Source organism: Anopheles marshallii, chromosome 2, assembly GCF_943734725.1.
Source record: "Anopheles marshallii chromosome 2, idAnoMarsDA_429_01, whole genome shotgun sequence".
Classification (NCBI taxonomy): Eukaryota; Metazoa; Arthropoda; class Insecta; order Diptera; family Culicidae; genus Anopheles; species Anopheles marshallii.
Window position 1 is genome coordinate 83,439,953 of NC_071326.1, and position 26,431 is coordinate 83,466,383.

The window sequence follows — 26,431 nt, forward strand, 5'->3', positions numbered from 1 at the left end:
TTGATAGCTTTAATTCGCTGCAAGTTTTTTTAATTAACTAATATAGCACAACTCCGGAAAGAATTTCCACTCACATCATTACAGTGATGGAATTCAACCTTTTTCATCCCATGCAATGTGGCTCACCTATTAACCCCTTCATCTTCCACAGTAACTCCTGGTACGTGCGACGTGAAAGGTATGGGCCCAGAGCTTCAACAAACTATCTACAAAGCACTTCTCCATCTGTTTGCCCTTGTTGCACTTGGCCGGCAGAGCAGCCTGCAGCACACCGGTCACGACAGCGAATGCCACGCCATACCGAACGACACGCGCACACATAGGTTCGACGTCATGACAAATGAATGTCGGCAGGGGCTTTTAAAAAAAAAGTCCCCACTAAACAGTGGACTGTCGCGTCTCTTTATACGCACCAGAGAACGTTTTACTCCGCCATCCATGACGATATGGCGTTCAGCCCCACTATCAAAAGGCTAAAAATATTCTAAATCAATCATTGTGCAAGCGGCTAAGCTATAGTACGATGAAGAAGTTTTAACTGCACAGAGCAGAAAACCAAACCGTGCTCTTAAGTAACGCGGCAAAAAATTAATCAAGAAGAACTGTATGGCGCTATAGACGCGAAGAGCTATCGACACTATTTCATCTGTATTAGAATACAACACACTGCGCGGTTGTCGTCTCATTGACGTCACAGACGTTCTCGTGTCGATGACGGTTACAATGTTGCGGAACTGGAAAACGGGTTTACTATGGGGCGCATATACGTTACCCCAACTTTTAGGATGTTATGATCATAAGTTCCAGACGATGTCGAACGGTGGGGATGAAAAAAAAAATACATCGAACATATACACCCCTTTAAAAATGGTTACTGATATGAGTGTCACTGTTACTGGTGCTAACCCCCCGATAGAAATGTGTGTCAATAAAACGCATTGTGCTGTTGGATTAACTACATACATAAAAAAACACATTTCGTTCCCTACGGCAGAGACATAATTTTCTATACATCGAACAGTGTCCCGGTTCGCATTCGGTGCTACTTCCGCTTACGTCAATGCCAGACTACGGTTACGTTTTGGCGACATCGGGCATCACCATCGAAACGGCGAATCAATTCTGCCCAATGCACGATTTCCTGTGACGACATCACAAACACACACCTACGGCATAAACGGCCTAACAAATCACAAAATCAACCCATGTCTTGGATTTCCTTCTTCAAAACTTCCCGGGACCGGATCTCTGCTGCATGTCCGAACTAACATACATCAAGGGTGGTGTAGTGAGCAACACAGCATGCAGCAATAATTTATCGATTGCTACTGGTACCGGTCACTTTTAAACCCAAATCATCTGTGCCGTTGAAACGGATCGCCGGATATGCTCCCCCGCGGGCAGGACGGCAAGTAACCACTGGGTGTCTGCGGTTCGTTGCTAACTTGTTTATGTTTTTTTACTGTCACATTTACGCTCCCGCACACGCACCGCTCGTTAACCATTAACCGCGCCATAATGAAGTGCAACTTTTTATCGTGGCAAATAAGAAATAGGTCACGCAACGCAATATTTTGTATCACCTCTGCGCTACTGCTGAATGCCCACGTTTACATGAACACCACCACGGTTGGGTCCAGGATGCGCCCCCGGAAAGGATTATTGATGAGTTATTAATAATGACCGCAGTTTGCGTTTTCTTTTGCTGCCAAACATGCCGGAAACATACCTAAAAAGAAATGTAAAAAAATCAAATTAATAAATTTGTGTGTTGCTTACTCAAATGTGTCACAAATAAATAGATTTTGTAAATGATATCAACCCGCTGGGTCTGAAAAAAGCTATATTTCATTTACATTTGCATCTGCGCTACCGAACTCAATGTAATTTTAATATTATTTATCATTTTAAATATTCATAGTTTTTGTTTGAACATTATTATGCATGGACATCTATTGTGGAATTTTGCAATTCAATGAGCAATATTTTTCATCCAACATTTCGTGCGTTTCCATGTGAGGGCACGGTATTGATTGCAAAGCTATTTGATACACGCCTCTTCCAATATTGCAGATTATTTACACTCGTTACAGTGCCATGCGTACCAGACGTATTGCCAACAATTCTGTTGATGAAAAAAGAAGACAATAGTGTAGGGATGTGGTGATTGCATTTCTGCTGTCATCATCAGTAAACAAATAGAGTCTAATGAGATGGAAAATTAATTATAAAAAAAATATGTTAATTTCCTTTTTTCATATAATTAGAGCCAACGTTGGAGTAATCAGTAAACTATGACTCAACACAACACAACAATGGGACAGATCATACCATAAGTTAGAAAGTTTATGCTTTTCGCCTGTATCTGTCAAATATTCCTCGTACCGGGCTGTATCATTATTTAGGAAAGCAGGAAATAGCATTTTGGCATAAAGATTGACAACAAGGGATCATTTTTGCGGAAATACAATTTGAGAAAAATCTGATCATATAAATTTGGTTATTAAAATAATCCTTTTTTTTTTTTGTTGTTTTATTTTAAAACATTTTGTTTACATTGTTCGCACACGTGAAACATGACCTAACCTGGTTAAGATCAGCTAGAACAATGGTTTGTTTTGACATTTGTCGAACAGCTGACCGAAGCTTTCATTAGGAAAACTATCCAAACCATTTTTCCTATGCTTAACTGTTCTTGCCATTTGTATGGAGTGCTGTAAGCGGATAAGCTTGGAAACGTCAAAATGCATACAGAAAAACAAGCTTAGAGTGTGATCCAGGCCATTATCGGTCGTGATTTAAAACCCGACTGTAATTGTAATTATATTTCGTCTACTAGTAAGATTTCAGAATTCTGCAATTTTTTATGCCAGTGACGACCACAGAATGTCCTCAAAAACCTCAAACCTCAAAATATTTCGACACCAAAGCAAAATACTCACTCACAGAAAGTCATGCTTTGCGCATGGTGGGATCAAAAAGTGTGATATATATTATGAACCGCTTCCGAGCAGTCAAATCCATCGTTGGATCGGTTTTCGGAAGACAATTGTCAGAATAAGAGAGTAGGCAGAACATTTCCAACTCGTCAAACCTCGGTGGCCCAGTCTCCAATCTTTGAAGAACTATTTGGATCTTCATTCAGATTCAATAATTGGTGAATAGTGCAGGAGAAACTCAATGTCTGCTAATTTTCGTACTCAAAACATGAGATTGTTTTTCGGGCTGGAATCCATAATTTTAAATCATTATTCGAACAAAGATAGTTTCTGATATTGTAATTACACGAAATGCTTTAATAATTGTGAATGAATTTAAAGTAAAATAATAAAAAAATAACTCAGCAGAGTCAATTAAGATTAAAAATCATGGTTTACAGTAGTTAACAGCAGTAAATTAACACACGAAAAGAACAGGAAACGAAACGGGCGCACCAAAATAAACAATAAGCACATTTTGGATGCAAAAATATACACTCACACGAGCGACGGTAATGTTCCATTCTTCGCGCTTGGAATGATGAATCATTAACATTTAAAATTAGGTTCACGCGATGCACTTATGACCTAACGCTGGCGGATGAACGAAACCAGACCAGCTCAGCGAACAGGGGATTGTTTGCAGCAGTGGGTTCAGCGACGAATGCCGTATCCCGCGGAGCCGCGCCTCAAACATTACCGGGTGTTTATTAGCGAAGACTACTCGCACTCGCGTAGCGTTCCAACATTCCAGCGCAAAGAAAAAACCGACCCCGCAGATAAGACGCAGACGCCTGCAAGACACGCGAATGCGCACACCGCTGCAATGAAATTAGATTTCCTTCGATAAACAAACTGATTAAACAGTTACACCGCTGCTGGGTTGTAGCGTGTACGGGGTGGTACAGTGCGCATATTGGCCATAAACTCTCTAACTTCTAACACCTAGCCCACTCATCACCAACACACACTCCGGAGCACACAGCGTACCGAGCAGAGGTTGGGATTGCGAACGGTTTACAATAGCTGCTACACATTAGAACGCAATAAAAATGAAGCACCAAGGTGAAGAATGAAGAGATTCGATAACCTGCTTCTGCATGTAGTAAAGGTATAGTAGCTATGTGAAGTGTTGTAGAACCTTTAATTAACCAGAGCCTGATAAAGCTGATAAGCGGATTATCCGTGAGCTAAAAACATAGAACTTAAATAAAGTTAAATTAAAGATTTCAATGATGTTTACGTATAGTAAACCAGTCTTCATCGTCGACATTTTTCCACAAACTTAACGTGCGATATAGAAGGCTGCAAGTCCGCACATCCTTGAACATCAATTATCCGGTTCGAGGAATGCAGGATAAATTCCGGATTTAACTGCTGCTTGTATTTAAATAACACATCGCATCTATCTATCTACACAAAGATAATATTGCGCATCAGTTAAAGTATCCTGTTGACTTCAATATTTTACCCAAAACATCGTCGGAAACACAATTTTCTCCACCTCTGACCTTAATTCCCCCCACTGCTTGGTACGCAGCGTCGAATGGCAAAAATTGAATGTTTCGTGTAAACAAAACTATTTTCGCCAACCAGTACCACAACCAATCACCTCGATCGAACACACCGTCACTGCTATTCCACCGGCATTTCACCTCCGTTTAGATCGGATATTGGCTCGAACGGAAGGTGATGTGCAACACCGTCATCAGTACCACCGGCACACCGAAGTTCCTTTCTGCTCCCGGTGCAAAACCGAGTGAATGTTGCTAACCCCGCTGCCGGTGTTTAGATTCGGATTAAGGTTAGTTATGAGCGGACCATCTTTCTGGCGTGATGTGTAAGCGGCGCAGCCAGTAATTAAATTAATGCTGCTAACTATCTCACCGGTCCGGTTCTTTCGTGCGGTAAGGTACGTGGGTGTGTATGTGTGCTAACGCTAATCTGCACTACGATCCACCTGCCACCACGGGGCATACAAACAGAAACCGATCCGATCACGGAAAGCCTCTCTGTATGCGTGTTGATACGCGCTCACGCTCAGCACAAGCCGAGGTTTGATCAAATTCCATTTTCCCTCGGGTTAAAGTTTTTTGGTACCACAGCATCCAACACACCAATATTGGGGGAATATTTGGGGCTGTGGCTTTGTCAGGGATAATGCAATTAGTTGGCCACTCTGGCGGCTACTCGGGACCATTTTGGTTCGATCTGGTGCAACGCTATTTGGATTGTGCCTTTTGTGCCGGTCAGCCCGGGAGGCTCTACAAATCACAAACTAGCAACTCAATCACTGTATCCCACACGTTGGACGGCCATTTTATCTCTATAAACGTGCCCTATTTGAGCACATGAAAAAGACGATCAAGTGTTTTTGTGGATATATGTGATGTGGATATATCGATTAGATTTGATAAGAGTCTGCGAATATTGAGGTCCCCTTTCAACTCTTTTTGAAACTGAAGCTATAACGAAACATTTTCTAATGTGTTGATGAATCGATTATATTTAGTTTATAACTAATAATTTATACAAATTTATGTATATATCAACATACACTTATGGCTAACTTAAAATTAAGATCAAGGTTAAGCATGCATTAAGAGCTAGGAGAAGAAACTATTGAGAGGGGCTAAGGATTAATGTGAGGATCCTAACAAGGAACGGAATACGGAATGTGAAAGGTGAAAATCAAACAAGTGAGACGAGGAATTAAATGCACGTAAATCACGCAGCAAAGGATTATTGCGACCAACAGAATTATGGCGTCAAGGGGTAAATAAAGGGGGATTATATTACCACGACAAGCCTGTGAGGATTGTTATTAAGTCACACAAGCTGAGAATTCTTTCCTTTATCGACACAAAAGCCTAAAGAGGTTTTAACCCGCCGTTTCTGACATGTTTCGATTTTATTTACCTCGTATACCGATAGTCAATTCTGCGTACGGAGGATTGGTCCGGATAGGATTTTGGACCAGTCCTGTCCTGTGAAAACCGGCACCGCTACCAATACACCACCACCAATGCCGCCCCATGCAGATAATAAAGAAATAAAAAAAAACGATTGCATACTTCCCGGCGCTATAATAATGCCACCATAAATTGTTCCAGTTATTTTACCTTAACCCAAACCAACGACTAGAGTCAAAGCTCTTCATATAAAAAAAACGTCAATGCCTGAGTCCCGGATTACAAGGATTTGAGAGATATTTATCAAAATAAAGCAACTTCCAGGAGGAAATCTGTTAAAACCGAAAGTTAAAAAAGAACATTAATCGGCCAAACTGGATAAGCATTTCCCATAAACCACATGCTTTGTTATCGCCATCATACTGCCGAAACCCACCCTCGGCGCAATATAACATTCAAAATTCTCGGTCCACAAAAAAACCCAGCCTTCCACACATTTCTCCACATCATTCTTGCCCTTGCAAGGGCGAAACAATCGAAGGCAGAGCTTTTGCTGTGAAGCTTTTAGTACGTTCGTGTGATGTTTACGACAGGTTTCGGTCCTAAAATATCCATCAGCAAGACTATTGACCAACAAAACCTCACCACCACCACCACCCACTTGGGTGTTGTTTGCCCACATTCAGTGCAGCACACCACAGGACGACATTGCCGTGCTTCGCGTCTACTACCCGTACCAAGTACCAAGACCAACGCTGAAAGTGATGTTTTGGAGCAAATAAAGGAACAAAAAAGCAAACAGCCGCTGTGTTAAACTTTGCCGAATTTCAGCAGAAAAAACAGATGAAAGGTATGTGTAATTGTTGGAATCAAACAAAACTACAACTCAGACAGGATCATTTTAATTGTGGCATAGACCGAGACACTGCCAAAGTCATTAACGAAATTTGCAAAAAAAAAGAAAACAAAATATGATTATGTCTAAAAATTGATAAGAAAATACTTATTTACGTGACACAACTTACTCACTGTGCAGTGGCAAACTTCCTCCACCTCGGCCACATTTCAACCAACAGCACGTCAAAAGTCCATCATTTATAGACAGGCTGCAAAACAACACCGACGTTCCGTTCGGTCGTCTACGGCCAATCGCGCAAAATGTAAGAACTTGCCATCAACAGTCTCGCCGCCAGCCTGTTGCCCGCGGGACTTTGGCTGGCAATAAAGTGACATCCCCCCTAAGGGGGTTGAAATATGAAGGTGTGCTGCTACGCAGCGTGTCTCACGGGAAGGAAAGGAACGTCAATCAACCGGAAGCCGGCAATAGGCTGATTAGAGTGCCATTGAACTTTTGAAAAACCTGTTGTATTTATACTATACACGCACACACACACACACACACACACTATAAGGGCGAATCAAACACCATTCGCCCCCTTACCATTCCGCTTCTTTCCCTCTTCAGGGCAGCACATTTTGTGACGAAGAGGAGCCGAGGAGCCCAAATAATATAATCGAAGAAAGCACAGCACACAACGCAACATATTACGGGTCCCGTGTCTGCCCCGGTGTCGTGGAAAAGTTTCCCATTCCGTTGTTGATTACTGCAAATAATGATCTTTTTTCGCATTCTTCGGGTATCTCCTCCGTTAGGGGCAATTCGGTGAAATCGCACGGCAATAGTATAAATCTAGGCGGACTCATTTGCTTTTTCAATTTGTCTACATTGTACATCAATTTGTAAAAGCTCGTAATAAAGGTTAAATCAATACCTTAGATTATCTTCCATTTTCATCCCTTATTTCGCATTCATGGAAGTTTGGAGTCTTCGTCTTGCTGGGAGAGGATTTTTGGTTTCCAAACGCCTGCAAGTATGCAACTAATTTCGAGAATTTTCGTTTTTAGGGAGGATCCTTGATTCGACTCACTATCGCTTAGGGACAGTTGGTGAAACTTTGGCATTATATTGCATACCTTCAGGCGTGCATACCCAAGCCGTTATTTCAGCGCGAAGTTCCCGAGGGAATATCATAAACATACAAAGCACTAAAAATTTATGTCCGAGCTGTTGTAATAATGGCCCGGTGGTATATTGGTAGCGGCGCCGGTTTTCACACGACAGGACCGATCCAAAATCCCCTCCGGAACAAATCCCCAAACGTTAAAGCCAGAAATGGTAGACCTGGACCTCTTGAGATTGTTGTGCCGATGAAGAAGAAGTTGAAATAATGAAAGTCCAAAATGATCTCCATTAATATATGATTTGTCCACTAGTGACTACGGCGGACGTAACTCTCGTAGTAGTTCCATTCAGTAATATCAATTTTGAGGTGTAGAGAAACTATGGACAGTTTTATCTTGTTTTAATACCCGTTCGGATGGTGTCGGATGGAAGGTTGATAAAAAGGTATGCCACTAACACTTATCGTTTTGGTGAGGCGGCAATCGTCCGAGTCTAATTCCCAGCATAAACGTTGCAGCCAGCCTAGCAGTGATGGAGCGCACCAACGGCTCCGGAGCCGGCTCCAAAACTACGGTTCCGAACTTACGGCTCCGAACCAACTGCTAAAAGCCTGTGGGAAACAAAAAGAGCTCCCAATTTCCCCCGGTCAGCATTTTGGAAAATTATAACCATCACCTCCCTCCTCCTCCTCCTCATCTCTCGTAAGCTTCCTTTCTCACTCTCCCCTTCATCATCACCTTCATGGGTTCGGAGCCGTGGGTTCGGAGCCGTAGGTTCAGAGCTGGCACCGGAGCCGTGAGTTCGGAGCCGTAGGTTCGGAATTTTTTTTTTATTTTTCGGAGCCGACCGAAATCGGCTCCGGAGCCGGAGCCATTTTTCCCATCACTACAGCCTACAGCGCCAAATCACTGATTACCAATTAGTCGTTCTCTCGCGCACAATGTATCTTCATCGAATGCTCTTTTAGAGTCTGATAGAATCTATCAAACGTATATGAGCACCACATAACGAGAGCATTGGCTAAAGCTTGCTCTGAAGCTACATTCGGTTCGACCCAACTGTTTTCGTTGACGTTGTTATTGCAGTCGGTTGTATGCTTTCCACGCTCACGAATATATCCACGAGTGTTTTCCAATTTTCCCTCGCTTCGAGGATAAAGATGCCCAGCCAAACATAGGCGTTTTACATCAGCAGGATGAGCCTGGATCACAAATCGAGTCATTTAGGCTGCACACAATAGTTAGGGTCAGCCAGCATTTCGTGTTGCGGTAGACAGCACACCTACTGGCACTAATATTGAACTTTCTCACCAATGGCCATTGACCTGCCAATGTCGAGAACTTACTCCCACACACACACACATTGGGTGGTATTTTAAATGCCAAACCACCAAAGTGCAAAGTGAAATGCACGGTTGTAACAAAGTCATCGTACCTTGCCATCGTAGAAGATTTATTTTCATATATGCGCCCACAACACCCACCGCCATCCATCAACTCTGTCTACCAATGCATTTGGTATGCAACTATGAAACTTGCAGTAGAATGTGTTACCGATGCCAAACACGCACCAGACACACCAACGGCGTCGGTTCCGCTCGGTACGGTAAAACGAACGACGGAAATCGATGGCCATTTCAAATTCGTCACTCCATTGCACCGCACAGAGCAGCAGCGCGAGTGTGTGTGTGTGTGTGTGTGTCGCCGCATCATTTCAGTACCGACAGCGGTCTCCTTTCCGAAACGGGGCACAGACAAATGCGTCTGGCTTCACATACGGTTATCGACTCCATAAAATGATAACTCAGAAATGGGATCCTGCGTGGAACGAGAGTAGATCAAACCATCATCCGCACGGTGGTCGATAGGGAACCACCACTTTCACGTGGGCACCGGAAAAGCATCACATCAGTGCATCTAGCCGTGGATGCGAGAGTTCGCGCAAATCGTTAAATTTTCCTCCACCTCAATCACGCAACGTTTGGTTGATCAAACAATTTTCTACCTAAAAAAAGGAAAACGTAAGGTTTAATCTAGCATGAAAATGTTTTTTTTTTGTATTTTATAACATACGACACAGTATAATGGTGCGGATAGCTCAATTAAAACCTTCCAAATTAGTACATCCTCTAAATTGTCCTTTTTTACATTATACATTGGCATAATAACATAATTATAATTCTTCTCAGCTTTTCATTTTACCCTAGGGTTAACACGAATAAGAGGGGTTTAGTGGCAGAATGTGAAGCGAAGAGGATATTCATTTTCCCGCTTGGGTTTTGTGGCTCAGTACAGCAGTTACGAAAAGAACATCCTAGAATATTGCCCCAGCTCTACACACCCAGAAGAAACGAGGTCAACAACGATACGCACGATTAGACATTGTGCATAAGGTTTAAGTAACAAATCCTTTTAGAAAAGCATTAACTGCTAACGATTCTGTGGCACTGATAACTAGAAGCTTAGAAGCTTACGATAAGATAAGATAATATACTCGATGTTGGTAGTGGCCAACATTTTATAGCAAACAGCAATAGCAAAGCATTCGCTTTTCAAAAAATATGGATTTATTCAATTTATGGAACAGTTAAGAGTCATTTGAAACAATTTAGAGTGCAGTCTCCCTAAGGAAATATATCTCAAAGATAGCAAGTCTCTCTGAGATGAACATTTTTGACAGTCCCTTCATTTTCAATACATTTTATGTCTCTCACATAACAGCTTCAAAGTCTCGCTGTTTCTCTACGGCATTCTCTAAGCTGCACGTGATGTTTGTACACCAGTGCCTCTCTAAGGTAGCCGTGCTTTGGGGTAAGCTAATGACAACTCGTTTATGGCTGCGTTTACAGAGCATGGTTGAAGACTTTTGCCATGCATAAATGGTATACCAACCAAGCGTTTTTGTTTCCCAAAGCTGCAAATCTGTCTAAGATAGCCTTGATCCCTTCAACTTGCAGGTTAGCGAGAATTGACTGTAATTCTAAGTACACCACGATTCGGAACACGTTAAGCACTTCATAAACGTTTGGAAGCTATGGAGCACTACGAACATTTTTCTCAAAGTCCATCGTAGTAATAAAGTGGAGTAACAAAACATCCGCAAAATTCTTAGACTTTTAGGTTACAAGCCTTTTCGTAACCATCCATTGCAAAGGAGTTATTAATTTCGAGGATCTTGTCAAGGAATTGCAAACTTGACAGAAGACTGTAAATACATTTCTAAGACTACCAAGGAATTTCCAAGACTACTAAGGAATTCCAAGACATCTAAGGAATTATTACTACCAAGGATCTTGCAAAGTGTAAGCTTAATAAAAGACCTCAGCATCTTCTCAACACGAATATTGGCCAAGGGTTCCAGATTATCAAACAGCATCTCCTCAACGACGACGATATTTTAACGAAAAATTGAGGACTCTAGCCCAAGTTTTTGGTAAGGAATTCGTGAGGAAGCTGGAATAAAATATATATTTGTTGTAATAAACTAAAGTGAAGATCACCTTGAAGTTCCTAGCGCTAATTCTACTGCAACAAAAACTTTTCCTTCCCGACTTCACACTGGTCAAGAAAACACCATCTGTGGTCAATGATGTATGACAGTTCATTGAAATAGAATGCAGTCAACATTTGGAGCCTTTGCCAGCGGGAAGATTTATCAACCATGGCAAAGTTTTTCTTTTGTTATTTTGTTCAGATGAAAGTAACACGACTTTGTTCTCGGTGCAAATTATAAGCCTCTTTTTTATAAAAAGAAAGTCCATAAGAAAGTCGCTTTCTTATGGAAATTTATTTAGAAATTTGTCATTCATCACAAAGGAAATGTTTAAGCATTCGAGCTAAACAATTTTGTCACCAATTCTCACTAAGTAAGAAATAAACCTCCTAATACACAACTTGTTTTATCGGGAACCGAAAGCTGACTTCACAACTATGTCCATTTTTTTTCCCCCATTTCCATTTCCACACATTCAACAGTGTGGTGTGATCGTGGTGATCCAAATTGTTAGCAACGTTCGGGAACTTTACCGTGCGTAACGAGATCGTATATTCAATTTTACTTTAGCACAAACATCCGGCCGCTGTTCACAGGCCAAGGTCGAATTGAATGCACATCGGGTGTCCGGGCGAAAGGAAAGGCAGAGAGCAGAAGGGGAAGCAGAGACCGGCGATGAAATTGTTCAACGTCAAACCAGCAGAAGCGGTAATCGGAGGCTGGTAAAGAAGAAAAAAAAAAAACACCAACATCACAAAAGATACCAACCGTCACTAACGCACGAAACCCCAAAATGCCACAACTTTCCACTTTTCTAACTAGATACAAATCCATACATCTACGTCCGAACTGTCAGGGGCATACCACTGGCCGGGCAAGACCAAGGCAGGAAGCGACAGCAATGAAAAAAAAATACTACTAGCTGGGCTATACAATTTTCCACGAAAAGCATACCGCAAATTGAGTTTTAAAGTGCTTTCTCATCATTTCTCCAGCGGCAAATCGAATCATCGCACCGGCTTCGGAAAAGGCAAATCGGGAGAAGAAGAAAGAACAAAACGCCAAAAGACGGGAGTTCGCCAGACCTTGTCGTGTCGATACGAAAAGGATATCGTATAGATGGTGCCATTTTGTTTTTGGTTGCTTTCGAAGGAATTTTTCATTCTCGATTTTCCCAAACCGTCGAACGTCGACACTAAACAAGTTAATTTCGCCAGATTAAATATCAAACGGGCAAAACGTTTCTAAATATGCTGCATAGTGGGCAATAGTGTAAGCACCCACTGTAAGCCATCGGCTACGCACATGCAAAAGGTTAGCAAAAATTAAGACTAACGCGTAACATACTTGATATATCTCGCTTAATGCAGTATTACATCAAACAAAAACGCTAATCCTCTACCTTTTAGGAAGAATATTAAGATGCGAGCTTACTGACGTTGCAATACCCTTTTTTATCACCAGCTCCACCATGCACACCACTTGTAAAGTTAGATTTAAAGAGTACTTTAGTACCTCGAGTACTTTATTCTTCGGAAAACCGGCACGGCAAAGCACAAGTAAGCGAACGTTATTTGGCAGTGCTAATAACAACGACAAACAACACCCTGGAATGAATATACAATGCTATTTGCGGATCACAATTGCCAGTTACCCCCCATTTACTTCCATCGCATTCTCACGCTGCTGCTATGGCGCGTTTGCGAGCTCGACGAATTCTGCACGAATATTCCTGAGAAGTGCCGTACAGTGCCCAAAGTAAGTACACAATGCAGAGCCAACCCATTCGGCAACCTCCCGCACATGCTAAAAACTTTATCTTCTTACGCATCGAATCGAGAGAGCGAGATAAAACACATAAATTCAGAATGATGGGGCAGACACGCAATGAATGGAAATATGTATTGCGCGCTTTAGGAACGGAGTTCCGAACGAACGTCATGCAAACCGGCAACGGTGTAAAGTTGGAGTTGGAATCGAATGGTAGAGACGCACGAAGTTTGGGCCCAATTAAATGTTAATTTGTTTAGAATAATAAAAATGATAGCTAAAACAAATTAAGCTCCATAAAAGCGAATATTAGACGACTAAGAACGTGAAGCCATTAGATAGGCTTTGCAAAAGGTAGGTTTGATTTTGATTTGTTGACTCTTGTTAGAAGACTTCGATCAAACATCTTTAAGATTACGTGCCTTACAGAAACTATTGTATTTTAGGTGATCCTTTTATTGAAATATTTGAGATAGATTAACCAGAACCATGAATCAATAAATAAAATTCAGAGTATCTGGTTAAACTCACCTGAAATATAAACGTATTTTTTTATAAATGAACAAATGAAAACTTCATATCAATTAATTTGAAATCTTAACATGCAGAAACGATCTAAATATTTGTATCCCCCTCTGTAAAAAAGCTGGGCGAATAGTACAGTCAGTAAAGCAATACTCCAAAACACTTCCAGTCAGGGTTCAAACATCTGGGACTTCCACATATGCACGACATCGCTTAGCTATTTTAGCTCAGAATTTTATATTATAAGGGTAACATAGTTGTTCATTCTTATTAAGATGACAGACTTAAAACCAATGAAACAGTTTTACGAGTTAAATAAAAAAATAAGAAGATACACTAATCAAAAAAAAATTGTTTTAAGTTACTCTTATGAGCTCCATGAATGGTGTACCAAAACAGTGTTTGAGAATTTTAATTTTTTTGTCAGAGAAGTTGATTCTATTTGATTCGATTTAAATCATTTTTCAGAACTCCCATCATGTATCCTCAGAGCCTCGGATCCTCGGATAACCCCCCTTAAGGTCGTAAGCAACATGACAGTTGGGACTCAATGACAGTTGGACCTCCAACTTTGGACCAGGGAGGGGAACAAGTTCCATGGAGTTCATAAATCTAGGATGATTTATTAATCTTTTCTGGAGTTTTTAATCTTTGAGGATTTATGAACGTTGAGGAGTCTTGGATCTTTGAGGATTCATAAATGTTGAGGAGCCTTTAAGTCTTTGAATTTTTGAGGATTTATGAATCATTCATGAGAGATTCAGATTGTACAAATGCTTATAAGGATTTATACGACCCAACCTTCTGATGTGAAGGATGACTTGATAATAAGTTGGCGTGAAATAAGTAAACAATGAAGTTGATGAAGGTTTATGTTAGAAAGCTGAAACTCAAGGACTCGAATAACTTGGCTGGTTAGTTTGTATACAAAAGCTTGCAGCGTTCCAAACCTCATAACGCATACAAACAATCCTGAGTGAATGTATTATAGACCATCAGCAAGTTCTATAATGTTACGAAATATCAATCACATCAATCAAGCCGTTCTTATTTAAAGAAAAAACCCATCATGAAACATCTGTACTGATTGTTTTCCCTGCCAGCTGTACACGCTTGACCAAGAATGAGCCCAATCTCACACTCGCGCTGAGTGGTATCTGGTTCAACGAATGGAATTAGTTAAGTCGCTACGCATTACCTTTTTTGGCGCACGCATAAACGGGGACATGAACTTGAAACATAGCTGCGTTTGAAGTTGAAGTTGAAGCCCGGTTATATACAAAAAAAAGTGTGGTCCACGCACAATTCAGCTTGATCCAACACCCAATGCACTTGTCACACACGCGGATCGGTAAACAGTAGTGTGTTTTCCCTGCTCTAGTGAATAGATCGCTGTAAATCAAATGACACATCGTCACCGAAGGACACAACTCAATCAACGGCCCGAGCGGCCCAATCGATCCAATGTGCCACAGAGTTAGCCGTTCAGCGACGGAGCGACGGTTCGAACGAAAACGAAAGTGCCACTCAACACAGACACACATCACACGATGTTGTGGAAGATCGCGTAAAAAGGGACAGGGCGAACGCGAGTTTGTAAACTGTCCAAACCGGGACATGTTACGATTTGTACCGAAACGGTCGTCGAACGAACTGATCGCGGCGGTGTATCGAACGTGAGGAATGCCCATCCGGTTGGTGGAAGCTCCACAATTACCACACCACCCGATGCCACGATGGTGGAGGTTGCGTTGAAAACCGTGTAAAAGCTGGGCAGCCTGCCAAGATGCACCTTCGGTCGATTGCTGTTGCTCTCGGTGCTATGTGTCAGCGCAAGCAACGCCGCGAAGCGAACGAACAGCATCCCGTGGACTGAGCGAACTAGAACCATTCGGAATTAATCATCCGAAAAGGTGTTGACGCTAGGTCTGCCATACATGTTTACGTTCTGCGCACTGATATGTTTTGAGAGTATGCTTCTGCATGGTTTTCGTTAGGAAAAATATGTGAAATAAATTATTTACAAAAAATATGAAATCTTTCGGTATAGCAGACGGGAATCAGACCATCGGACATATCCGAGATGAGGCTCAAACGTTTGATAAAAGTGACTTTTGACACATGGATCCGTTTGACACACGACAGAGCTTTCGGCTCGGAGAGCTTTTTACATTGCGTAACAGTATCAGTTATTAAACAAACATTTATCAGCGAATATTTCACCCAAGTTTGTTTAGGGCATTTGTTTACGTTTTGAGTAAACGTCAAAAAATTTGACAGCATGCTTGTCAATTTGTTTTCGTCCATAACCCGAAATTTCACAAAAGCTCACAGAAAACGAGCATAAAAGCTCTGTTTTGACAGATTTTGTCAGTTCCTGTGGTCCTATATCGACTGAATAAAGAAGGAAAAAATTGAAATAAAGGGACCAAACATTTGTTTACTCACAGTGGAACGTCGATTATCCTGATTAACCGGTGGGCGGATTATCCGTGAGCTAAAAAATGACAGCTAGTAGAATAGCTTTGACTGTTATGACTGTTTAATCGGTTTTCCAGAGAGGAACTTGAGGAACAGATAGTTTAAAGGTTTTTTTACACACAGACACAGACAACCATAATTAAACAGTTAGATAGGGATATTGAGGAGGGGATCTGAGACGGACCCGAAAGAAAAATAGACTTAGATGGAAATAGAATAAATAGACATTCTAAATAGGAAACCGAATTGAATTGCCGAACTGCGGATATATTTATTTATTAAATATGATTTACTTTAGACAGACGGAACTAAGTTGTTAAAACACACAATTCCTAACACTAGAAAATTCAGTAACCAAACAATTATTCATTTTTTTATATAAAAGATCACAAAATAGATGCACAAGAAACTAAAGTAACTTATAGTGCCACGACATTTTCTTCATCGTGGCAACGCTTCATCCACCGTCCGCCGTCGTAATTCGGATTTATTTCCCCCCAGAATCGACCCAGAATCTCGAACCCCCACTGCCCACTCAAGTGCAGACGCATTCGCGCTGGAGGATGGCCAACTGGATAATGGTTGTTAAAAATAAACACTTTCCCAAACGGTGGTTTTGTATACAATACGAACCCTACCGTAAACCGAAATGTTCGATCGCTTCTGTCGGAGCGCTTTGCGCTGCTAAATACGCGGGTGCGGGTTGCGCTGCACTATGGCCCACTCGCGTCCGCCGGCCACCGGGAAAATGGGTTGGTTGTAATAATTTTACAAATAGAACACAACCACCCCCGCTTCTCATTTTCTCACCCATTCCAGTGCGGGATTGGATCGCGTCCAAGTGGTAGCTAAAACGGAAACATTGATTGCCTTGCAACAAATTGACCATCATTGCCAGCAGCATCACCCGGCAATAGCACCCGACGCATCATGGAGAAGCAAAAAAAAAGAAACATATCCCCCCAACATCGTCCCCGCGCCACCGCTATGGACGAGACGATGAAACTGTTTGGCTAATCCTCCCCCCCTCGCTCAAAGGTACCTAAAACGGGGGCGTTGGCCTCCCAGCTTCACGAATCGCTATGGATTTCGAGGGAAACGGATTATTTATTTTATTTCCCCAGATATTTGGGGAACTCTGCCACCCTCTGCCAAGTGAGCATAACACTTTGTTCGACGTTATTCTGAGTGAAAATTTGGCAGTGGTTTTCTCTACCAAACTTAAACGGCAAGAATCAGGTCAGGCAGGGTTTTTTTTTGAGCTATTATTACTGTAACGCAGAAAAAAGAAAGCGAACCTGCCTAATGAAAGCTGGAACTTCATGGAAGAAGCCAAAAAAGGGAAGCCCTTCTCCCCACGAGTGCCGCATGCAGCTGTGAACAGCAACACAAATGACTGAATGCTTGCAATTTGCCGTACTTTACAGGCTTCTAGCATAAAACCGAGGGACAAACATTTGTTGCATTCGCTCGCAATGCTTAACCACGCTGATGGTGACCTGTAGAGATGGGAAATATAATTCCTTTGAAGTATTTAAATCCGAGTTAAAGAGTTGGAATCGAGTTTTAACTCTGTAACTCACTCATAAAGATTTCAACAATTCTAAGTAAGCGAAAGAAGGGGACGGGGAATCAACTCAAGATTTAAGCTCATGATTTACATGAGCGATATACATCATGAGGTAACTCTTCTGTGAATTAACTCGAAATTTAACTCTTTATGGACTCTAATTTACTAATTTACTAATTTTCAACTCATCTTCAACTCATGATTTAAAGGCTCTTGCGTGAGTTAACTTGAGATTGAACTCTTCACGGCGACCTTTAACTCACGATTTAAATCATTTGTTTGCTCTTTTTTGAGTTAACTCGAGATTTAACTCTTCACGGCGTCTTTCAATTCACAAACATACAATCTGTGTTAGTTAGAAGAGTTAACTCATGATTGAAGTCGTAAGTTGAAAGTCGCCGTTAAGAGTTAAATCTTGAGTTAACTCACACGGTTTAAATCATGAGTTTAAGGTCGCCTCAAAGAGCCAAATCGGAAAAGAATTATATAAATATTTTCATCTCGGAGAAGTGAGTTAACTCACTCTCTAGAATCATTCATTCAATCTGAACCATTGTGCACATCACTAGTGTTTGAATCATCTGGCTTGAATGTAAGTATTGCCAGAGTTCCAACAACCGTTTCCAACCGGGATAGGCATGTAGGAGTTATCAACCTTAACCGTTTAACTTCAAAATAAACACGCACGGACCAACAACCAACACATCCTCGACGTAAGAGGCGTAAGCTACCGGTACACATAAACCGCAATTTACGCTTTGATTCGTTGTTTGGTTGGATCGTGGCAATTAGTAACTTTATCCTTGCATGAAATAGACGCGCTGAATTACTGAATCAACCTACGATTTTCGAGTGTCGAATGAAGTTTGTGCAAAATACAGCCCTTACCTCAACCATTCAAAAAACCCCTCCGCCCTGTGTACCAGAGCTCGCAGGGCTGGTTAATTATGGTGAAATACTGTGCAAAAACCAGGCTATCGCTATATTCACAGGTAAATGTGTGTGTACGTGTGTGAAGTTTTTCCAATTCATCATCCCCCACAATGCCACCCAGCTCGGTGTCAACGCACAACTGATGGCGAAAGCTTGCCGATCAATTTGGGTTGATTTAAATGTTCCATGCGAAACACACTATCGCCATCGTTATTGCCCTCGTGGTGTGGTGCTTAAGCTCTATCGGGGGGAAAAATGGAGCTGAGCCCCGCAGGCCCATCGACCGATAAGTCGTTTCAATTCACCGAGTACACTGAGAAATGTACGCATTAGACCTAATTAATACTTAATTAATTGAGTGACACCACGCTGACTGATAAAGGGCGAAGCATTGAAATTTCAAAACGAGTTTTAAAATACTCTAGATGACAGAGACATGAATTTCTGTCGCACTTTTAAAGAAGGGAAAAATGTAGAATGTTCGCAACCCGCAAAATTGTTCCACACTTTACGGGCTGAACAAGTTGGCCGACTCTGGTTATAGAATAGTCATGAAGGAATTAGTGTTACAGTATTATATGCTACTTATTCTAGGTATTGCTTCAGTAGGTCAATTCCCACGCTTTGGTTCATTAAAAAAAAAAAAAACACCAAAGGAAGATATGAGATAGCTCACACCCAACTAGGGCATTTAAATACTAGTTCACAAACAATTTCACCTACATTGAACATTTAGATTGATAGTCCTCCTTATTCATACAACGTATTTTTTAAAAAAATCTTGCAAAGTCGCTAGTATACACATCTCAACACAGAAATGGAAGGGCTCTAGGCCTCTTGAGGTTGTTGTGCTGATAAAGAAGAAGAACTATATCTTTTGAGACAGAATTCACCTACTCCGGACCAATATTTCTTAGGTATGATCATTAATTCATGTCAAGTAAATTAAGGTAAGTCCAAGATCAATAACACTGAACTTAATATCTCAGTACATCCGTAGTTCTTCGATTGATAGAATTGATAAATAACGATCTAAACGGATTAATTCTCAACCTATCAACCCTGTCACAACTGCGAAACGGCAGAATCCTTTCAAGGAATCCTATATGAAAACGTGTTAAAAAATCCGTCCCACATCCGTTCCCACTTCCTTAAAGTTGCTCATCATCCTGTTTTTGTGGTTACTTTTTAACATGAGGAAACAACTCTCAACAACTTCAAAATGTCTTTGAAATGTCTGTTGTTTGAGGATTTGTTTTGTGTTCTGTTGTAGCAACCTTGGCGTAGCATCAGTGGCTCCTTAAATTCTTCCGAGAATTCGAAGACATTCTTCCATGCACTCCGTTAGAAGCTCTTCAGTGTTGTCGTTCTAAGTGTCGCAATTTCTAAGAATTAGCTGAAGCCACATATCGTTGACGGTTGGTTTCCTGATGGTATTGATTTAAGCATTTTCTGAACATTCCATGTTAGACCAAACATTTCTTCAATTTTTCAACTTCGACGTTGAGGAGCAAAAAAAAAGAGATCCACAGATTCGAATGCTCTAGTTGTAGAATGTATATTTGTAGCATAAATATTTCCTCGTCAAAACCGGGTACTGGTCAACAGCGAATTAATTAGTGATAATTATATTAATTAAGCAAATTATTACATGGTTGTAAACTATTGTTTCATTGAAGTAGTCCTTGTTTGATCATTCAAGAAAAAAAATTACATAGAAATTTGACATTCTGCGATGATACAGAATGCAATGAAAATAATAATTGTAACTGTCACTTACCTTTTTGCGTTCTAGCATTAGAAAAGCAGTTGACGAAGATGACCTCACTTTGACGCGTGTTTTTTGCCGGTATAAAACATCAATTCCAGTTTCTCACGGCTATACAACTTGCTGATGTGAATGTATTTTTTTCCAGATCCGGAACACATTTAGCACACGACATGAAAGCTTCTCCCCTGTTATGTATCGCACAAACACATTTCCCCATTCACATCCGCCTACTAGGCCAAAAGCACAGTGGCTAAAACTAAACCACACTGGAAACGCGGTATAGTGTCACCTCAAATTTAGAACCTTCCCAAATTCCTTCTCCCTGTCTACATTCCAGCCCATACCGGAACCGGAACCGGATCGAAATGTCGTATCACACAACTGTGTTCTGTGTATTCTGTGCCTGCAAGACGATTCTGCGTACACGTGTGCGGGGTGTACACACACGGACAAGATACGGATGTCCGAAGGCACTACTGCCGCAGATAACAACCACACACCAGTAGCAAAAGCATCAAATCAGTTCACCCGTGTTGTTGTGGGTAGCTTGGCCAACCCCTCCCCCCTCATGTGTCCCATTACCAACGGGCAGCGGTCTTTAGATAAGCACACAACAAAATAAATCGACCGTGTTGCATGTGTCTGCTCCGTTTGCTTGTATCGCAACTCCCGTTGCCTTGACAGTGGCCCCAAGACGCGTTCAATTGGTTTGATTCGCAAACTGACGAAAGGTAAGCGCTCCGAAGACCCGGACAAAAATGGCATGCCAAACCGAGTCGCGGAGCGTGAGATAATTATAATAATTCTTATTTTGGGTTCTGTTTCTCCAGCCAGCAGAAACTGTCAACGGAAGCGAAGAATGGAACGAATGTGGCACTATCTGTGTGTCGTGATGGGACGATTTGCCAAAAGAGAAAGAACTTCCAACCACCCTTCCAGAGACCACAACCGAGACCGATCGATCAATCAAAGCATTTGACGCGGAACAATCACGGATTTCGGGATGCTCGGTCTAAATCTTTGGGTCACGGTGTTTTCTAGAACGGTGGCCCCCGACATGTTACGGTACCAATTCTCTTCGCATTTGTTGACGTGTGCTTTTCAGGCAGGAAACAACCCCCCCTTTTGGTCCGGGTGCTGGAAACGTGTGTGTTCAAAGGTTCTAGGTCAGAATCGGAACTTTGCAGGCCGCAACCGAGTTGGCTAGATTGGTGACGGGGGTTTTCTCTCGATACGCATTCTCGTCAGCGCCCGCGCTATACGTGACACGGCGGCGGAGACACTATCACGGGGCGTAATAATAACAATAATGTCCGCGGCTGGATGTCAGTGCGGTTCCGTGTGTATGTGCCAGCCCCCGTACACACGTCTTGTTTGGAAGTTGATGATTCACTCGATATTCGCCTTTCTTCATCATCAAGCACCAATTTTACGGCCTTAATGTCGCAGACGGGTTGCTAGAACTTCCTGGATGACTGTTTTCCTGGGACACACGGAAACACACAGCCAACACAGCACACAAACACACACATACACACAACGCGGCTACATTAAACACGGCAAACTCAATTAATGCTACAATCAGCGCTGCAACGCGAACCTTTTTTCTGCTCTTTGTCGCGTAGAGTTGTTAGCCGATGCACAACATCACGGGACATTCGCGACAAGCGGTTGATTTTCTCCGGTGGGAAAAAAACGTGGAGCAAAGCGCTCTGCAGCGTGAGGAAAACGTACGAAGCTCGGTGGAAAAACACGACGGAAACCGATAGTTTTCTTTCGAACGCTGACTCAGCACACCACTACTGTGATTGATCACTTCCGATGCAAGATAACGAAACGCACTTCCAACTCGATGCCGTTCACGGAATGTGTGAAATCAGCAATCGAGGTGCTTACGGAAAAGGTGGGCCGGCTGTCGTTTCTTGCATCCTTGTCATGTTTGGCAGTTTGACAGTTGGCCGACCATAATTCAACCCAACTACACGCTCTTGGAATTGAGTTTCTTGGCAAAAGAAAATAGCAATACCGAAAAAATGACCGAAATTGCTATTTGTAAGAGTTTTTAACAAATTTTGTGAACACATAGGTAGATAAATGGGTTAAAAAATCGTCGAAACTTGCACCAACTGACACTGTTTGGCAGCTGCCAAATTGTTATGGCTCTCTCTTTCTCTCTTTTTGCAAATGGTTCTACGTGATCTGACCTTATTTCTGCCCAAGGCGAGAACCTTTTTGCCAAGGTTGCTGGAAATGCCCTATCGATGGTAGCCGGAATATATTCCAGACCCAAGTAGCGTTTATGGGCAACTCAAGTGTGGAGACTTTTATTAACTGACTAATAAGCTTCCAACCAGAAATGCAGTTGACGGATAATACATTTTGCTAACACATTAGACTCTTTAAAGACGGTAATATCAAAATGGTGTTTAAAAATCGAAACTTACACACACCCCATTGCAATATCAATCTTTGAAAAGTCTCCAAACTTATGTTTCTTTAATTGAGCAGAGGTATTTGAAATTTCTATATTTCTATATACCTTGGCCATTGCCGCCGGACCAAACGTCACGCAAGCCGGCGACTATAGCCGTTGTTTACAAAAGCCAACGCAAACGGTTTCAGCAATGAATGTAGGTTTTGTTTTTTCATAAAAATGAAGTTTCGCGCAGTCATAAGCGATGGCATTAACATCAAAGAATTTCTCAACGTGATCACTACCTTTTCTCGCATGGAGAAGAATCTAATCATCAATGTACAACCGAAGAAGCTGCTTCTACAGATCGAATCCGAGGCGTACGATGGGCAATACCTGTGGTGTGATATCGATGCCTCCCTGCGGGAAGGTTTCTTCTCCGAGTACATCATGGACGGTATCGACAATGAGCACAACCAAATCTATATGATCTGCCTGGCGAGCAGTTTCCTGCGAGCGCTTTCCTATGTACGAAACAACGCGGTTGATTACATCAAGCTAAAGCTCATCAAAACCCACATGCCCTGCCTGGCGGTGGAAATGTCCGCTACGATCAGCAACGACCAGGACGTTCTGACGCCAAAGATACAGCATGCCATACCCATCACGGTCGTTCCGCGCAACGAGTGGAACCAGTACGAAATCCCACTCGAGGTTGAGTACGATCTGTCGATCGCGATGCCATCGGCGAAATCGTTGCGCATGTTGCTGGATAAGAAGAAAAACCTTGCTCCAACGGTTACACTGTACGCCACACTCAGCGACGAACTGTCGCTTGTGGTCGAAACCGAAGTGGTTACCGTGGCGAGTCATTATCGGAATCTCAAGTGTGCTCCAGCGCGGAAAACAACCGACCAGCAGCCGCACGAACAACTTACGAATCTATCCGAGGCAAGCTGTCGAGTGGATACGAAGAAACTTGCCGCACTATTTGAAACTATTAATTTTTACGATATGGTAATGACGGCGAATATACGACACGAGCAGGCGTTAAACATACGCTTCGATATGCGTCAGAACGCGTTTGTTAATTATATTTTACCGGCTACTAATTTCGAATAAATCTCAATTGATACTGTTCACTTAAAACTTCTTATTTCCTACATCCATAATGTGAATAATGAATATTGCTACCTAACTGCTTCAGGAACAATTACCTATCACGGTTGATGCTAGTCCACACGTAGTTACGATTCTCGGATTGCGTTGTATTTGAAGGTCCATAACATTCAGGACGCGGATAAGGGTTGTTGCGATCCAGATAGTAATTACTCGGAGCGTGCATGACGAACTTCATGTACGTAAGCCGCCGTGGTATATCCTCTTCCGGCCCGGCCAGATACGTTGCCGGATCGAACGCATCGTTTGGCGGTGGACTGACCGTGGTTGGCAGCAGCCAAGTCAATACCGCGCTCTTCTCATTGTACGCGTCCACGATTAAGCTACGAATTTGAGCGTAATAGGTATTGTCCTTTGTATCGACCATCGATACAATGTCACCGATCTGGTACCAGGTGTTTTCATCCAGCAGCTTCGAAACGGTTTTGGTCGATGCTGTCTCACGGGGAGACTTAACAGGCACCTTTTTCATGAGCGTGCGTCTCGATTTGGCTTTTGGCCCTTGGTAGGTACGTCCGTTCTTCTTCGAACCTTTCCGCGCCGGTTCCCGCACCGGACAAACAACACGGTGTCGCAAGCGTCGGGGCGAATACATGCTCAGGGCAGTGATAGTGTCATGCATTTCTTCCTGTTCCTCTATACTGCTTAAGTCCGCGCTTAGTTCTACGTCGGGATGTTCATTGCTGGAAGGATTCTTTACATCCATTTTCTTCGGAGTAACCATGCAATCTGGCACTCTATGTTCTGCTGATGTTTCTACATCGTTTTCGGTCAGCTCGTCGTGTTCCTGCTGTTCTATGTTTTCCGCCAACGATCGTTCGGGAGATCGTTCCGTGTCCAACGGTTCTAGTGGAGGGTTCAACTGAACATCATGACAATCGCCACAAACGAAATTTTCGTTCAAAAGGTACCATTCTGTTGTTTCAAGCGTGCCACATATTGTACATTGTTGCGCTTTCGATGCCATTTCCAACGCTTGAAGTTCAATGAAAAAGGAGGATGTTAAAGACGTTATTGATGAAAACAGATTCTAATCTATTTTCCGCAACAACAAAATGGTGTTTTACTTACTAAATGTATCGATGTTTCTGTTAAATCTCACGAAAGTTTACCAACTATTTCGCACTGTACACAAATCGTATCTTTTGTTTATATTTTTTAAATTTGGTTTCCTCTGGCATCTCAAAAAAAAAACAAAACAAAAATGACAGCTCGGACTACTCGAATTAAATTGCTCGATTTTTCTACACGAGCAGATTTGAAAGGAACGTTTTTAGAGACCTTCGCGTACAAGAGGCAAAAAAGGATAAAGTTTGAGGAGAAAAACATCAAAACATCAACAAATCATGTTATTCATCATAAACACCATTCATAAATAAATAATTAAATAGACGCCACCGAACAGTTGGCAGATTCTCAATGATGAAATTGAAGACCCAAACAATACAAAAACACTTCCACAATCCATGCTCATTTTCTGATTTCTTTATTTTTAACTATGAAAAGCGACTAATATGGATGTTATCCCATGGAGTGTGTGTGTGTTTGTTGGGTTTGAGTGTCGATAGTTATTGTTGTCGGGTGTGTTTTGTGTGTATGATCTGTACTTCTGCGAGCGCCGTACTCGTTTGATTGTTATGTCCCATTTGCTCGTTCCACTCATCCATATTCCCCCGTTGCCAACTGTAGCGCACAACAGAACCCAGCGCTTAAAACTACGATTCCCTCTCTTCTCCACCATTCATAATTTGACCCTTTTGTGATCGGTTTTTCGATTGTTTTAAGTTTTGTTTTATGAGGAAATGCGTGATAAATATGTAATGTGCTATGCTAGTTTGGTTTGTCGTGTTTGTCGCCTGCATTTTATACGTACGTTCGTATGCGAGTTTTCCGTGCCTTTCGCAAGTGTGTTTGCGGGTTTTATTTCATGACCAGTGCCGCGACTAAAGCAGATACAACGCGGCCCCAGAGATAGAGTGTATGTGTGGGTGTAGAAGGGAACATGATAAGCCTAATTCAACTATTCTTTGCCCTTTGAGAATGTAGCGTCTTTTCTCAGAGTTTATCCGCTGGTTAAGCGTGCTGCCGAGGCTTTCCCTTTCTGACCATCCACAATCCCACCAGTTCGATATTAAAGACATCCGTTGGTTTGTTTTTTCTTGTTAAAATAGTTTGCTGAAATCGTGTGTAGAAAGGTTGTATCAATATTGTTTACCATATGTTGCTACTGTACCAAAACTTCTAAACTGAGCCGAATGTACAAATTCATTACTGATAGTTGAGGAGATGAAACAACCAAAACCGAACCGTGCCGCTAATCCTTTCCCTTTTATATGTCCCATGCACTTTTTTTAAAAACTCCTGTTAAGGTTGTGTTGAAATGATCGTTTCATTGCACAACCGTACAAAGTGTCTGGCCGGCGTGTGGCATCAGTAAGCAAAAG

General features: G+C 42.0%; 2 protein-coding genes across 2 annotated transcripts; one reads left to right on the forward strand and one right to left on the reverse strand.

Moving 5' to 3' along the window:
• The first annotated feature begins 23,048 nt into the window (after window positions 1-23,048).
• On the forward strand, window positions 23,049-23,930 carry LOC128708147 (checkpoint protein HUS1). Its single transcript, XM_053803108.1, has one exon. It carries the CDS (start codon window positions 23,049-23,051, stop codon window positions 23,928-23,930), a length of 882 nt encoding a protein of 293 aa, XP_053659083.1.
• A 91-nt stretch (window positions 23,931-24,021) lies between these two features.
• LOC128708203 (uncharacterized) lies at window positions 24,022-24,954 on the reverse strand. Its single transcript, XM_053803164.1, has one exon. The coding sequence runs from the start codon at window positions 24,952-24,954 to the stop codon at window positions 24,022-24,024; it is 933 nt and encodes a 310-aa protein (XP_053659139.1).
• Between the last annotated feature and the right edge of the window lie 1,477 nt (window positions 24,955-26,431).